This window comes from Netta rufina (genome assembly GCF_964035555.1).
Source record: "Netta rufina genome assembly, chromosome: 4".
NCBI classification, from domain to species: Eukaryota; Metazoa; Chordata; class Aves; order Anseriformes; family Anatidae; genus Netta; species Netta rufina.
In genome coordinates, this window is record NC_140127.1 from 981,720 (window position 1) to 998,797 (window position 17,078).

At 42.4% G+C, this 17,078-nt stretch overlaps 1 protein-coding gene across 14 annotated transcripts in view; it reads right to left on the reverse strand.

The window, feature by feature from the left end:
- Positions 1-17,078, reverse strand: part of LOC311209468 (uncharacterized protein) — a 191,822-nt gene that overhangs the window by 109,816 nt on the left and 64,928 nt on the right. For 8 of the 14 annotated variants that reach the window (XM_084286820.1, XM_084286821.1, XM_084286822.1 and 5 more), the window contains 3 exons: positions 8,697-8,867; positions 7,604-7,715; positions 4,088-4,159 (listed from right to left, as the gene is read on the reverse strand). Coding sequence is in view for 7 of the 14 variants with exons in the window: in XM_084286827.1 (XP_084142953.1) it covers positions 8,787-8,867 (81 nt within the window). In the remaining 7 variants the exon portion in view is untranslated. Of the gene's footprint in view, positions 1-4,087; positions 4,160-7,603; positions 7,716-8,696; positions 8,868-8,927; positions 9,062-17,078 lie in introns of all 14 variants that reach the window. The other 6 variants (XM_084286819.1, XM_084286830.1, XM_084286825.1 and 3 more) reach the window with 5 other exon arrangements.

A 17,078-nucleotide genomic window follows, 5' to 3' on the forward strand; every position in this document is an offset into this window, starting at 1 on the left:
ATCCCTTATATGGCACAACAGAAATGTTTTTGGTTACGCACGAAACACGTTTGTCTATCTTTATTCGTTAATGGCATATTCTCCAGAAGTAGCTCAGTGCTTACCGAAGATTTATTCATTCTATCCCTGCAGTAGCCAGCAGAGCATGCCCTGGGAAGGTCCACAGCATGTAATCCACCCTATCAAAAGCTCTCCAAGCAAAATGTATTCCTGTAGTATATTCTTTTTAGCTTATGTACCTGAGAATCACCACACAGCGTGAGGTGTTTGACACAAGCATCAAGGAAAGAAGTACACACAGAGCACAATGGATGGAACAAACAGTGACTATCAGTAATATAAGTAATTTACAAATACCTGTTTCCATTTCCTTCTATGCTCTTCATATACATGTATATTTATACATATTTATGTATGTAAATGGGACAAAGGCACAGGATCATTTTTCATGTAAGCATCTTAAAGACACCGTGGATTCCCACACCCAACACACATTCTTTTCCCCAGCTTTCTGTGGCGGCATTAGTAGCAACGGCCCTTTGGTACACTAGTGAGATGTGCCAGCACAAACACTGACACAAGAGGACAGGGCACACCTTGACTAGAACCCTAAAATTCAACCACTGTGGATTAAACACACTTAAGTCTTGTAAGTGTCTAACTTACATCTAGAAAGCCTATTTCAGATACCTAGGTGCAAGCTGTTTTCATGATCGTAACAACCAAGAACCCATCATTTTACATCTACACCAGTTCTCATGTGATCTGCAGAATCCTTTACCACCTGAGCACACCACAGTGACCTATGGTCCATCTTAACCATCAGCAGAAGATGCAGGTCAGCATCCTTTAGACTTACTGCTGCCTTGTTTATACCTGACATTTGAATTTCTTACAAATCAAACTCAGTAAGCAAACATCCCATCACTGTCACTTAACCAATACCAGAATTGCAGTTTTATCTCAGATATCCTCCACCAGAACCCATGTCTCATTCATTCCAGTTTTCCGCTTCAGTGGCCAACAGCAAAAGGTTAGGAGAAGCATACAGAGCTATGGAATCATATGCCTTCTCAGCCCCCACAGACAGCTGTGTCCTGTTTCCTAAGCTAGACATTACTATAGTGTACTTAAAAGCTACAAGTAGCCTTACAGATATTTTGTCAAAACCCCTTCCTTGTTCAATTCATTTGTAGTTTTTACACCAATGGAATTCAACAGACATGACTTCAATGGGATCAGTGCGTACCATATTTCCCCCCACCCCCCCCTCTTTTTTCCTTCTTTTTTTTTTTTTTTTTTTTTTTCCCACTAAAAAGGAACACACAAAATCTTGCTATCAGGTCACTTCCTTGGGTTACTTCGTTTCAGCTAACATGAAAAGTGGCAACCAGCTGTTCTCTCTTCACCTTCCTCATGCTGTCCCTGAATCTATACCTCTGTCTGTCTGATAAATCCTACTGAATAACTTGGTCAAAAAAAGTTTTTTTTTTTTTTTTTTTTTTTTTTTTTTTTTAAATTTGCAAGGAGGAAAAAGAAAAACCTGTTCTTGGCCTAACTGATTTTGCTCTTTCTGAGCAAAAAATCTAACTGATTTGCTCCCTGTATACTATCCTCTGAGGATCATTTTTCTGGTAATTTAAACAGATTCAGCTGTGGGGCAAGGATCTGGATCACTGCCAAGTTATGGGGTTTTGTTTTGTCTTAGAAATAGACAAGTAGAAAGAGAAGAAGGGAGGCAACAATTAAGAGAGCTGAGAAAGAAAATCCTTAGGTATTAAGTAATTCGTCTCAGGTTGTCCGTCATCATTTTCCCTCTCTGAGCCTCAGCAGAAAAAAAAAGAAAAAAGGCGTCTCGCAGCAAAAGAGACACACTGGTGGATGTCAAACGTTTAGAGGAGAAGATCACAGGCTGCAGCGGAGATGGCAGGCCTGTGAGCAGTGCCAAGAGCAAGTGATGCATAAAATCATTAAATGTGAAGGGCTGGGCAACAGTGCCTAGACTTATCTGGAAGTTTAATCAGAGAGAAGAATTACACAAGAAAAGAATAGAGACGGCTGAAAGCTGCAAAGTTATGCGTTTGACCTTTTTATAACAAACTCCCCCTTCTCCCCCCAGCCAGAAAGAGCAAAAAAAAAGAAAAAGGAAAGAAAGCCCAGGTAATCGCAGTGCATTATTGTGGCTATTACCAAATGAGTATACACTTATTTCTCTCTCTGGCTGTCTCAGGAATGCAGATGTGGCCTAAGGATCTGACAGCTGTTAAGTCAACACAAGCTCCACTAAAGGAGAGCCTCTTCCCATCCGTAGCTTGCAGAGAACACAGATGGCCTGCTATAAATGCTTGGGCTGAGTGACGCTGATCTGAAGGCAGCTAGCATCTACAGGTGGGCTTCACATATTTACAAGTTCTGCAGAAAAACTGAATGATTTCACACCAAAGGAGCTTGCTAATTCTCCTAAAGGAAGACCCTTTCTACCCAGTCTGCAGCCACAGGTGACATTCAGCAAATGCTCCATACGAATACAGAAAACTCTCAACAGCCACAAAGCAGGGAGGAGACAAGGTCAAAAGGCATCAACAGCTACTCCTATAGAGAGCTCCCTGTGGATATGATGGGGTAAAAGAGAGAAATGAGCCTGATCATTCTCATCTTTGAATGGCACCTTCAAGAGAGCCAGTCTCATTCAAAAAAGAGACCTGGAGGCTCACAGGGGAAAGCTGGACACAGCATAGCACAAAAACTTACCTGCTTTTCTCCATATGGAGGACCTGGCCCTAAGATCAAGTGCCAAGTGGTTATTTGGCTTAAAATGATTGCTGTTGAAACTTGTAAGAGTACTCTGAGTTACAGCTATTATCCCACCTGCATCACTGTGATCAGGTTTCTGAGGGAACAGTAAGCTATGGTCCAGATTAGTGTTTAGCGTGTACTTGACAACCCCATTTCTACTTACAGAGAAAGGCAACACCTCACACGATAAATACAAAATACTCTGTAACAGCAGTCATTTAGCCTGGTATAGCATTTGAATTTCAACATCATCTCATAGCCTTCAACAATCTGCAAGCAGCAATGAGCTCTGAAAGGGGTAACCTCAGAAGCATTCAGCAGAACCAAATGTGGCATGGGCATCCTGATGTAGCTGTTCACATGCTCAGCCCTAGGTGCTGAAGCGATGGCTGGCTAACAAGCCAGGATTGCCTGTGTAAAACACCTCCCCAAAGGGAAGCGGTGAATCAGTGACACTTTACAGCCACACAATAAAGACTGCCAGCTGCTCATATAGCTCTTTAGCAAATCACAAAAAGGGCAGAAGAAATACAAACGTGTGTGTGCAGCAGTCAGTCTCATTTCCAGATTCTGCTCCAAGCAACACAAGGTACTACTAACATGATGGATGATCTTCCCCATATTGTATTTAAGTGGACAGCTTTTCAAGAAAGCTCACCTCCTGAGAGCTCTCCTTTTTCTCCATCCAAACTACCGGGGAGCCAAGTGCTTTCAAAACTGACTCATGAAGGTGGTTAAGTTTGAACTGACCTCCACAGAAAACCTGTCCTGCTGCCCCTTCTTTACTGCATCAAGCCTTTATTGTTTTAATTTCACAAGACACAGCCAACTCCACAGACATTGGACCTGATCTTGATCTTTTCCTGTTGGCACAAACCAGCTTCATAAATTCACAGGCAACATGCTTATGCAGCTGTGCTATAAAGTTGTTTTTTTTAAAAAAAAAAAAAAAAGTCTCCTGCAGGTCACCTCATGGTGAACCAGAGCCTTCCTGAACATTAACAGTGGTACAAGAGAAGAGCTGACAAGCTGGAATTAAATTCTCCAACACAGGATGTCTAAATAGCCTTTCACATGCTAGTATCTATCCAGACAGCCTGCTTCCCCTGAACTGTTATCTATGAGTATTACTGCAAGTGACACTGAAACAGCACGGTGTGTATTTAACTTCCAGCCACTGGAGTGCCACCAACACAATGAGCCAGAGGAAGGAGAGCAGCGCTCTTTCAGGCTTCAGCACCATATTGAGTACCCAAAACCAAGTGCTTGAGAAAGCAAAGACAGCCCTTACCTTGAGGATTCTGTGAAGAGCTTCCACAACTGCATTTAAAGACTCTTCAGACTCTTGCAACAGATGAGTCTGCTGCAACAGAAAAAGAAACCTTTCTGAATTTCTCCAACACAGAAACATCCAAGTACAACACTACATTAATGAATCACAGTACTAAATTAAGTTGGACAACATGCCCTACTTGTATGGGATTTTGCAGGAGTAAGTTCCTCCTCATCTTTCACAGAAGAGTATGAGGATACCCATATTGTGGACAGGCTGAGAATTACATGAGCTCTTTCTTCGTCAAGTGGTATTTTCATATCAACAACCTTTGATAGGCCTTCTGCAAAAACAGGGATAAACAGAAGGGACTTAATTTCTCTTCCTGACCCCAGCATTTACACGAGGGGTTGACAATTCAATACACAGCCTCAATATTTTGAAGAGACTTCATCTTCAGTGACAGAAAAGTTCAAACTCAGAGCCTCAGAAAACAGATAATTATCAACTAAGGCTTCTAAGATTAACACCGAGGACCTACCTACACATTTTTGATAGTTCTATAATTGAGGTTCTTTCACTATCACCTTAAGGGTAGTTGTATACAGGTATAGAAACATTTTCTGAACAGACAGGTAAAAAGCTACTGCATTGACTCACTGCCATTTTATTTATTTATTTATTTATTTTGAGCAATATAATGCTGTGTGTTATCTCTTCACGGTAAACGTTTAACCTGCTTATTCTTTTGGGGAGCATGCAGCAGGTCCAATATGCCAGAGGAACTGCACAGTGCTATGGACAGTGCTGGGTTAAAAAGCCTGAAGCACAGGAGAAGGAGAAAAAAAAAAAAAAAAAAAAAAAGGAAAAAGCATGAAGGGGCTCAAAGCATGCTTCTTCTCTGCCTTTCACAGGCCAACTGCTGAGGTGGTGCACAGCTCCCGGACAGCTCTGGGGGCTGTGGCCATTGTTATCATCAGCCCGGGGAACAAAGGCAAGCTCTTCTACAGGTGCTGCCCGCAGGCTCAGTTCATGGCCTAGCTCCCAGCACAGCGCACAGTGGGTTCAGTTTGGCCACTGACTCTCCCCACAGCTGTTGTGATTGCTCAGTGGGGAACATGTCTGTTCTCACAAAGAATTTAACAAATTAACTACGAACAAAGTAGCCTGGAAATGACACAGATTAACACGCGCTGTGCCATGCCAAGAAGAAGCTTGTCAGCTTGTTGTTTTCACAAACCTGAAAGGAAAATTCCCAAGACCCATTAAGTATATGGAGATGTTTCCATGTTTAGATATGTTAGAAAAGAACATAATCATTGCCGAGGGAAAATAAGAAACAGTCTACATAAAAGGCTGCATAACAACGCCCCTAGGAAGCATCTGCAGCACAAATAAGATGGAACGGGGGTGGAGGGGAGAAGCCATCTTTGTATAAACTCTACAGCCAAAGGAAATGTTAAGGACAAATCTGGGAAACGTCAACTATGTATTTTCTGTTTACAGGCATTAAAAAAAAAAAAAAAAAAAAAAAAGCTCAGGGTTCACAGATCTTTAGCCCCCTCTTTGCTCCTATTTGTGAGTAACTTGCGAACCACTTTAAGTACCCTCCCAGAGAAAACCTAAGCTGGTTGCCTGCATTAGTTTGCAGTGTGCCTTTAGCCAGTACACATCTTGACAGTTCAGAACAGAATAACATAATCTCCTCAAAGCAAAACAAAAAAATCAACTCAGAACCAGTTTGGCATAATCTGAAATACAGTAGTTAACAAGACATAATTTAACAATAGCTAGCTTAAAGCAGTAATTAAAAAATGTTAGCGGGCACATTAAAACAAAAATAGTATTTAAGCAGAGCAGTGATCAGAAAAACACAAGGTTTACCACTTCCCTCGTACAGTACAGGGGAAGTACTCACCACTGCAGCAGTAACAAGACATGAAAACAGCCAGGGCCTCACTGCACATACAGCCCATGGTCCTTGGTCGGGAACCAAGCACTGTACCAAAACCTTGTGCTCTCCACCAGGGACTGGCAACAGGCCCAGCAAACAGCTCAAGTGACGTGTCATGTATTGCAGCTTCCACGAAAGATGTTACACATTTCTTTCATTTGACAATTGTATCACCAAATTAGAGAAATAGCATCTCAAGAAAACTGTTGCAGGGTGGAATTGAAGCTAGCTGGTCAGCTATAGCTGTGCCATAAAAACCAGCAGCCCACTCCTAACATGGGAGGACCTACATTTTGTGGCTTTGCGAGTGTCTGGTGTTGCTAGATGCTAACTATTGAAAAACCCAGACACTCGGCTTCTATTTGCAACTCAGCCTGTAGAGTCTGCAGCAGTAACAGGGAGCACATGTTCCAAGACAGTGCAACATTTCCAGGCAATCCAGGTGACTGGAGAAAGAAGCTGACATTCAAAGAGGATGTTAGGGCAGGGGATACACAAACCCAGATGGGGGAATAGCTGGTTAGGCACTGACTGCCTCCTCATATGGGTAAGAAAGCATCAGTAATATGGAACACCGTGCTGTTGCCAAAGTGGAACTACGGTGCAGGGATCTGTCTTTTACAGGAGCCCATGAGGGCTGTCCTTGTATCCCATATCACACTAACAATACTTCCATTAGAACACAGTGACCCACTTCAGGTACATGAAGAGAAACATGAAAAAAAAAAAAAAAGAGAGAAAAACAAACAAAAACAAACAAACAAAAAAAACCAGAAACATAATAAGAGTAACTAGGATGCTGCAGATCTAGAGAACACGACCATTAAGATTAAAGTAATTGGATCATTTTAACCAAATACACTACAGGAAAGGGAGAGACTAACAGAAAAATACTTGTGCAAAGGCAAAAGGAATAACCTGCCCCAGCTGTCATCACGAATGGGATCAGATCCAGGAGGTCTGGGCCACATGAAGGCTGAATCCCGTGGGCTGTGAGAACACTTTCTGAGAGCAATCAGCAACGGCCACTGCCACACCGCTATCTAAACACTTCAGCTTCAGGAGCGATCCCAGCACAGGCAGGCCTCTCCTCTCCCTTAGGGCTGCACCACCCTCAGAGCTGCACCTCACAGCCACCACAGAACAAGAACAGGCAGAAAGTGCTGGAACCTGCCAGAAAGTTCCAGAAGCTTTGGGGAGGTGCCAGAAAGGACCCACCCCCAAGTGGTGGTGGGTCCCACTCTGCAGGTGGCTGCTGGAGCCCTTTAGGGCTTTAGCCAAGTGGGAAACCCACTTACTTTGATGGTGACCCATGAGTGTTACTTCTCCTTCAGGAATGAAAAAGCCAAAACCACCCAGGGGTATGTTTTGTATATATCTCCTCCCTGCCTATTTGCTTTCATTAAGCAAAAGGTGAGGTGCAGGAAGCACAACAGCTGCGGGAAGGTGTGATGCTTGCTGCAATAACAACTCCCAGCCCTGCTTTTTGGGGCAGCAGTTGTTACAGATTAATCTTTCCTTGTCAAATCCAGACCATATTTTATTTCACAGAATCAGGAACAATATTTCAGTGCACTTACTGGAGGCCAAGGGCTTCTGCATTTGAAGGCAGTGGGGCAATTTCACAGAATGTTTCAATCTCATCACACATTTGGACTATTCATGTAGAAGTTACTGAAAACAAGGCCAGGCCTAAAAAATAGGAAGCAGCAGTGAGTCAGCATTTTAGATATTCTTAGGTTTAGTAATTTATTGTCTTCATTAGCCTGTTGCCAGAGGAAAACACAGTATGGTACCCTTTAGAGAACAAATACATTTTTCTCAGAAAATGGACATCTACAGCATCCTGGTGTGGAGAAAACTCAAAGGTAACCATTTGGAAAGGACAAGAGGAAAGTAAATTAAAATTTCATCTGTTGGATGCTGAGTTCCATCTGACAGCTGTAGCTGGTATTTATCTGTATTTCAATTCGCCTTTTGAGCCAACAGAGAAGGACACAGGAATTGCCAGTAAAAGTCACTGGAAATGAGGAACTCTTCTTTGTATACCGTGCATCGTTGTCAGCTGATGTGCAATATGCAAAGAAGAGTACTCAGTACTGTGCATACTGAGCGTGGAGCTCTTTGCATACTGTGCATCAGCTGACAGTGCTTTCTAAAAAAAAAAAAAAAAATGCTTCTGTAGCTATCAGTTTGAGTATTTGGCCAGTTTTCAGACAGTTTGGAAACACGCTGAAAGCCTGAAAATGTACATATGTGACGTTTATTTTATTTTTTTACAGCTAGCCAAACCTTTCTGTCTCTTAGTAGGAGCCTTTTAAGAAACTATCCATTAGTCCCCACCAGAGATAAACCTGAATAAGCAGCTCTCATCTTCTCTTGTACTGCCACACAAAGACACAAGAAGGAAAAGACTACATCACTTCCCACCCTACCTACACTAAGACTAAATTAACAAGACAAAAAATTAACCAGACCAAAGACAGGGAAAGCCCATGGCAGTGATTGAGCAGACAAGGGATACATGAAGCAGCAATAAGAAGTCATAAAGATATACCCTTCTGTCTTCCAGTGTCTTGATGCTGGTCATAGCATTCAACATAGGACCACAGCACCAAACCCATGTCATTCTGTAAAGGGCAGTAACCTTCTGGCAAAGCCACATCTCTTTACCTGCTTGCAGCTTCTCATGCCACCTCTGCAGCACTCCACCAGCTCTTCTTGACCAGCTCAGGCCTTCCGTGGCTCTCATGTCCCGCAGGTTCAGTTGGCCTCCCTAAAGAGGTATCGAACCAAGACTCCATCAACCACGAGTATAATGGCTTTTAAAGTGATGGACCAAGTCTGAAAAATTAATTTCATATAGAATAAAGAAATGATTAACAAAGATGATGGTGCACTCACCACCATCTTGATTTGGTGAGAACGGTCCACATTGTGACATGAACTGCTATACTGAGTGAGATCAAGCATCTGTGTGCTTCAGCACTGCGTCTTTGTCAGTAGTCTGTGTTAGCCACCTCAGATGAAACTGAAACCTAGGCAAGGAAGAAAAATTTCCTAGGAAAAGTTTCCTCTAAAACTCCAACATGTAGTTTAAACCTGCAGATAAAACATGCAGATTTTGATCCATGTCCAAAAATCTTACTCAGTTTATGACTAGTCTCATCAACAGGACTACAGAACGGCTTTTAATAACTTCCAGTGACACCTGAGAAAAAAGAAACCATGTTCCTGAAGTAGCTGCTGACTGTACAGCCCACAGCCCAGGGCTTCTCTCAGACCATGCACTGCTATTGCAGACAGAGCATACCTACCTTTCCTTTTTGAAGTGTATTCAGATACAAACTGTGAGAGGACAGGCTCTCCACTGCCTGTTTAAGAATCACTTTAGGACTAGGACTCATGCTATCTTGATAAACACGGTAATTATTTTTTAATTATTATTTTTAATTAACTTGTGCAAATTGGCTTAATTTTTATTAGAAAGAAATATAGCAATTTATCCAAGATGTGCATCTGGCCCTCTTTCTAATCTTGGAGATTTTGCATCTCTGCCATGTCAAAATAAATATCACAGCATGGTGTGTGTTTTCCTTTTGTTTATTGCATGTCCTAACAATGCAGGTAGATTTCAAGAGATGCTGAAAGCATGACTAGTAGGTGTCAATTTTTATTAGCTATACACAAGATGATCTTAGTTTTTGCAAAAAGACAGGTGGCATATGTCCATCTAAGTGTATTTGGAATGGGTTATATTAGAGCCTTTTTCTTCTAGCCCTGGATAGGCTTTGAAATACAAATAACAAGGCAGAAAGAAAAGGAACAAACGAATGTCTGAAGGAATGATTAAGTGCTTCTGAATTTACACAGTGAAATATGGACAGTTTAAATGTCCCAGCTATTTGCTTCTCTTCAGCTGGTGAGCAGTTCGAACACCCCATGGTGCTGTAAGATTAATTGAGTTCTGCAAGCTTTCAGCCTGCTTGGGGTACCAAGGAGAGAGAATTTCCACAGAATCTCTATTTGCCAAAGCAAAGAGAATATCTCATTAATGTATGATTAATAGCCATTTGTGAAGCAATTAATTAGTCATTTTGACTGTCAATTTAACCAATACACATGCCTTTGCCAGACTACAGGTTTGCTTTAAAAGTAGTAGAAAAGAAAAAATAAAAGGTTTCCCTGTTCTCATATCCAACCCTCCAACAAGGAGGGGAAAAAATGGGGGGGGCTTTGCATATTCTGGTCTTGTCTGGATTCATCTGGTGTGTCTTTAAGAACAACATCGCTGGAATGGAAACTCTCTAACATGATTGATGGCTTCTCCTTCTATCTGCAAGTTGAAAATTCAGAAAACGGGTATTTTTTCATTGGCCTCACTGCTTATTGGTACAAGAGTTATTTCCACTTTGCAGCAGAATTGATTTGCAACACCAGCATATGAGTTTGTATATTTTTCTTACCAGCCCATCATGAAGTATCACTCAGCAAGTCTTCGGTGGCATGATGGATTGTGGAAATGAAAGCCTCACGACTCCATTTGCCATCGAAGACTGGGATAATTGTCATTAACTTACGCAAGTAGTGCAGCATCTGCATCCTTGCTCTGGATATCTGCATTTTTGCAAAGCATATTACCCAACAGATGTACAAAGCCCATACCGCCATGCTAATTTAATTTCTTCCTAACCAGGAGGCTAGACTTTTTCCTTCAGAGCAAGCTGTCTTACTCCTAGAGCAAGAGAAATGAAAAGCAGGCTTCTGGGTTGCACATCAAGTTTTTCTGATTCATCAGGCGACCTATGGTCAGCTGCTGACCTTTCCTATACACTAATTACTCCTCTGCAAAACAGGCACTCATCAGCCCTGCAACAGATATTTATTTTGTTATTTTTTAACAACCCATTATAGAGATTTTAGCAATTTTGGACAGGCATTATTACTGGAACCAGTACAATACTACAAACAATACAACTACAAGTTCTCCGTTTTTCATCTGTATTGACAATTTGTTGTTCATTTTATTCAGATGTCTGCATTATCAGCAGCCATTATAGAAATGAATTTGAACACAGGATTAACTTGGAGCATGGATTTATGCATCAAAAAAGTGAATGGGATGTAACCCATGCCTTGAGTGAAGATGACATCAAGTTTCGTCATTGCACAGGGGGATGATGGGCTGTTTAATGTGAAAGCTTACTGCTTCAGAACAAGCAATGGTCTTTCTGATGCATCCCAGATGAGTCTGAGTCATTCAAAGTAGGGCATAAAAATGACAATTTGCCCGCTTCAGAGGAACATTGCATTTGTAAATAAATAAATAAACAAATAAACAAATGAAATGGGGGACAGAGTGGGATGCATGCCAATAATCAGAGAAGCTGATGAAGCATATGCCCTGTATATAGAGTCAGCGTATTACTCCTCTTTTGTTTTCTTCTCCTCCCTACCTTGGGATGTGCTTGAATATGTAAAGATAGGTTCCCTTACAAATTTCTCATGCTTATACTATTTTAAAGCAGTAGCTTCTCTCTGCAGCAAACCAGCCTGATGACTGACTGGACGTAGTTCAAAAGCTCCTACCCTCAAATGAATCTCTAAGAAACCGCACAGCACGACAAAAATACTCAAAGTGCTAAAGTGATATCCAGTAACATTGATTACAGAGAGCTATCACGCCTATCACTAATATTTTATAAACTGTCTGTTCTTCAAACAGCATCTCATAAGTCAAGATCTTGTTCAATTCTACTTCCTTCATTCATGCCAACCCTTATCAAAAATACTGATTTCAAAAGGGTTTTTTTGTTTCTTAAGTGTCAATATCAGGAAGATTATTTTATTTTATTCTTATTTTTAAACTAAGGAAGAGTTCACATGAATGTTAATCTGCTGCACTGGACATGGCTCTCCAGCAGGAATGCTGGCATTTTTTGCAGCGGAGGGAGAAGCCCAGGATTCAATAGAGAAAGAACACGTGAGCGCATCACCTTTAGTAACATTTCTTTCAGGTTAAGTGCGAAAACATTCAAAGTCCATTTAACGCTTCATGTGCCTTTCCAATGCTTTCAGTGGGTTCTGGGCTGTCACAGAAGAAAGGATTTTTAGGGAGCCTTACTCATACCCACATTTTCATCTTTTCTGTGTGAATAACAGAGATCCTCAGAGTCATGAGACATTTAGCCTGGCACCTTTGACCAGCAGCACATAAATTTTAAGTATGCACATACACACATTAGTTCCATCAGCCCAAGAGATGAGAAACTTCTTCTATCACCAGTACTGGTGCCCTAGGCTAAAAGATTCCTTTCCTCTTACAAACTGCCCTAGCAAGTGAAAACAGCCAATCCTCATGACACAAGTGGAAAATGACATTTCTGGGCAGAAAACTGGGGGCAGGAGAGGACGTCCATTTGCCACCTTGGGCCTTGTTGCAGGGCTTTAGGGGATTCCGTAGTAACGGCAGGAGGAGAAGGCTGTAACAGTGAACTGTCAAGGGAGCATGAGTGGTTATTTGTGATCCCAGAGCACACAGAGATAGGACTGAGATAGGACCTGGGCTAATATAGAGACAGGGGCTAATATACTTCTGCAGTAACTCGTTGGTTTTATTTAGGAATCTCTCTAGCTGGGAATGGAGTTTCTTATATCCTTCAAGTGCTAGCACTATATAAATGGAATAACATTATAAAGAACAGACAGATCTCTGCACCTTTGCATATTAATGACCTGTTAACATTCTGGAGTGGCCCAGAATTCATAATGAGCATGTTTGCTTCTACTCAAGCACCCGATAGCATAGCTATATAAATAAATACATTGAAAAGCGACCAGAACCTGCTTACGCATGTCCAGTGTAATGAAATCAATCCATAAACATGGGGCCAAAATATTTCATTGTTCATTTAATTGTTTGCTATCTGTGAAGTTCCCATTTCTCTGTCTCTTCCCCCCTCCCCTTCCCCCAAATAACATGCATCAAAACTGTCTGCAATGACTACAAATTAACCACTGTGGATAGGGCAGATCAAGAGCTGCATCCTCCATTTGTGTTCATTGCTGTGTCTTTACTCCAGCAAAACTATCCAAATTTGTAGCAACTGAGATCCCATCCCAGTATCATTGCTCCCTGTGGTGCACGAGGTCAGCAAATGGACCGAGCTTCCTCAGAGTCCTGCACCTCCTGCACCAGCCCCAGCGGCTAATGAACGCTGTGGTATCACAGAGCACACACGCCTGGCTTGGCCCTCCCACAGGCAGCAGCCCGGGCACTAGGAACACCAGCAGATTCAGCTCGGATTTCCACCACACTTACTTGTTTCCCTTTCATACCAGATGACACTAGCAGCAGTGCAGCAGCAGGTGCCCTGCGCTCCCCACAAAAAGACCTACACCCTCCCTGGGTGCTGAGCTTAGCTGCTGCCACTGGAGCCCTTGCAGCTTGTCAAGTGGGATTCCTAACCCAGAAATCCCACCTGGTCTATGGAAATATGCACTCGTGCTGTCTGAAGTAGCAAATGCGTTACAGCTCCTCCTGAGCCACTAAAATCAAAGGAGAAAGCTTTCACTGCGGAGCCTCAGTTCAACACACCTCAAGCACAAATGGTTGGACATGTCCAGATGGGATTTTGGGAGGGTTGTTTGCATTCTAGGTTACAGGAAAACTTCAGGGCCAATAACGCACTGGTCCTCCTGCTGCCCATCTGGGTTTGACTAGGAAAAACAACCAAGACCAGCTGCTAAGTCAGCGCTGCAGGCATCAAGCAGCTCTGGGAGGCATGGTGCAAATGGTATACGATGCTCCCCACTGGACCAGATCAAGACAGGACCCCCAGCTGATCTGAAAAAAGAGAGAGCACCAAGGCAGAAGAAGGAAGAAGCTGAGCTTCTATCAAGGACACAAATCTAAGAACAGGTCCACTTGACATTTTTAGAAAATACCTCTGACAGGAGCAGAGCCTTGCAAACTCCTGTACCCTTCTGTGTTCCTGTTCTCATGAATTCCCCATGAAATTCTGTGGGACTTTTTCCCAGCAGTAGCCACTAAATATGGAGAGTAATAAATAACCACAGGCACAGAAACATGGTAGCCTGACAGAAAATAAACAAGGATGATGAAGAGTACAGAAAGGTTCAGCACTGCCCCTCTCTGTATCAGTCCAATTTTGGGGAGTGATTTCTGTTGACCCTGACCTTGGCACTGACCTTCCTGTTTGAAGTGTGTCAGTACCCAGCCATAATCACAGCTACAGATCAGCAGTATCACGGCTCAGCATATTGACTATTATTAAGCAGGTTAAGTAGTCTCCTACTGAAGCTAACCCAGTCACACACATCTATTAGGCCACCACTGAATCAGGAATCAAGTTGCCACTTAATTACAAGCTTCTGAGGAAACCAGAAAAAATGTTTGCACCTGCATAACATTAGGTACTGGAAAACAGAAACAACTCTTCAACCCTACTGACTTTGCTTCAAGTTACCCCTTTAGGAGAAGGTTTTCTTACCGGAAAAACAAATTTGGATGCTTGCAACATTCTGGGTTTTCACATTACCTTATCTTGGAATATTAACTCGCCACGCTTGTTCTTTTCTCTCACAGACATGGAGACTTCAGGAAGATAGCTGGATGCTCTCTGTAAACGTTATCCCAGAACACCAAAAAAGCATCCAGTATGAAAATGACTGAAGAGAAATGCAGACATTGTGCATGTGTGGCAGAGGGGTGTGAAGAAATAATTGCTACTCCTCTGCAAGAAAAGCCTGTGCCACTCCCTTGAAGCTGAAAGCTTGACAGGGCACAAAAAGCAAACAACTTTTGTAGAGATGATCCCTACTATTACATTATCTAGGGTAGGAGTTCACAGTTCTTTCTGCAGTGATGGATTCCCACTTTCATTTGCACATAACCGATCAGAACACCACTGGAAGCCCTGGAAAACTCATCTCTGGCTATGCTAACCCATTGGGCTTCACACCATCTCTTCCTCTGAAGTACCTGTACCTGTACTAACAGGTACAGATTTCATGGCTAGCACTGCAATCACTTTCTTCCTACTGCTTCTTCTTCCTCTATCCCAACACACCCAGGATTCTTTCCACCCCAAAGCCCTTTTCACATGCGCTGTGACTTCAGGACACATTGAATTGGCAATAAATACACATGCACTGTAATCTAAAACTACTTGTTGTGGACTTCACTGTCTATACAACATGTGAAATCCAACTTTACACAGTCTTAATGTGAAGCTCATACATGACTCAAGCACTCAAAGATCAAAGAGATGTTTAAGTCTGAAGGTATTCCCTCCGTCGCCTGACGTGGACAAAGAGTTACCAAAAAGCAGATCATCCAGACAAACAGCTCTGGATATTGCTTAAGGTTGTAGACAATAACAATACAATATAAGATAAAATATTCTGTAAAATATACATTACCTATGAAATAATGTGAAGATTTTCACCTACATTTAGAGTAACAAGCAGACAGATCAATGCTCTGGTTGCACCTGACCTTTTCAGATATTTAAACATGTACTTCTATTGGCATTTGTATACCAATCATTTGCGTAAAAGGAAACAATATTTGTTATTTAAGCAAAAACATTCACAGAACTTCTGCATCTTTCTCTAATGCTGTTACCTTCTGTGGAAGTTCAAGTCCTCTTCCAGTCTCATTAGAAGACCATCACTCCTAACCAACACCCTTTAACAAAGCCCAAGCCCCTCTCACAGTGTTGGTAGCTGCTCTCCAGTGCAGGAATCCCACCCAGCTGACAAATACTGGGAATGGGGCACTCCTGGGGCACTTTAACCCACACAGAAGCAGAGCTCAGCCTGGGCACAGGGAGGAGAATGAAGATGAGCAGAGCCTGCTCATCAACAAGGCTCAGCACTGAAAGGTGTGACAAGAACAGGTCATAGGGCAAACCACAGGCTCTGATTCAGAGTCTGTGTTTTCTTCATCAGGACTAAGTGTCATGTAAGCCACCGCGCAGAAGTTCTGAGACATCCACCAAAGCTGACAGCTTTGTTTTTGGCTGTAGCCTCTGTACTGTGCAACTTCACAGACAGACACTCTGCTCTTTAAAGAAAGCTTGTTCCCTACCCACATCAGGACCTTGTTTAGAGCACAGTTAAAGCGCTTGCAAGTCTGAGTATAGAAACATCTTACTAACCATATTTTAGCTGTGTCCTCAGCCCATCGTAAAACTCTGTCTGTGCCCAGTGAACTTCTCAATAGAAGCCAAAGAAAACCCCCATAGACAGAAATAAAAGCCTGGCAACCCTAGACTGCAGGCACCGTCACAGCACCAGCGGCAGCACGTTAAATCTCGCAGGGCTGCAGCACTCACATCATAAGCCTGTGAGGAAGCAGGAAGCCCATAGACTGCATGAAAAATGAGATGCTGACCAGCTGAAAGGTACTGTCCACATAAGAGAGCTTCAGTGATGTAACAACTTCTTTCTTTTTTGAGTAATTTATTAAAGCTTGAGTGACTCAGCCAGCATTAGCCACTCCATTTGTGCTCAGACCTGCCAATGACTGAAATAGCCCCAACCATACAGCATGCTCATTCTCAGTAAGCTTAAGGAACAATTTCTACACCAAGAGCAGCAAATGATTAACGTATGTCAGACTATGTCAAAAAGTTTTCTGCAGGTGTTTTTAGTTTATTTTAAAGAATGCTTTAAGGCAAATTTACATCCTTTTATACCCCAAAGTCTGGAACAAGACCATGCTCCGCCTGAGATGCTCAACTGAACAGGCTTTGCGCAGGGAATTTTCATATTTTATCTTCTCCTGCTGTAGCTGCTTTATAAGGGTTGAGGTCAAACACAGCATCCAGCAGCAGAGCAGGAGCAAACACAGGCAGAGGTACCATTCTGGTATTTCACATGCAACAGATCCATGAGATGGTGTGTATTTCTAGGTGTAAATAATTCTGTATCTAGTGAAATATCAAGTCAAAAAGTTCTCTCTTTTAAGAACTATGACAGCAGCAGTTCTGCTGTCTTTCCTGCTGAAGCTGTCCCCAGCAGGCACCA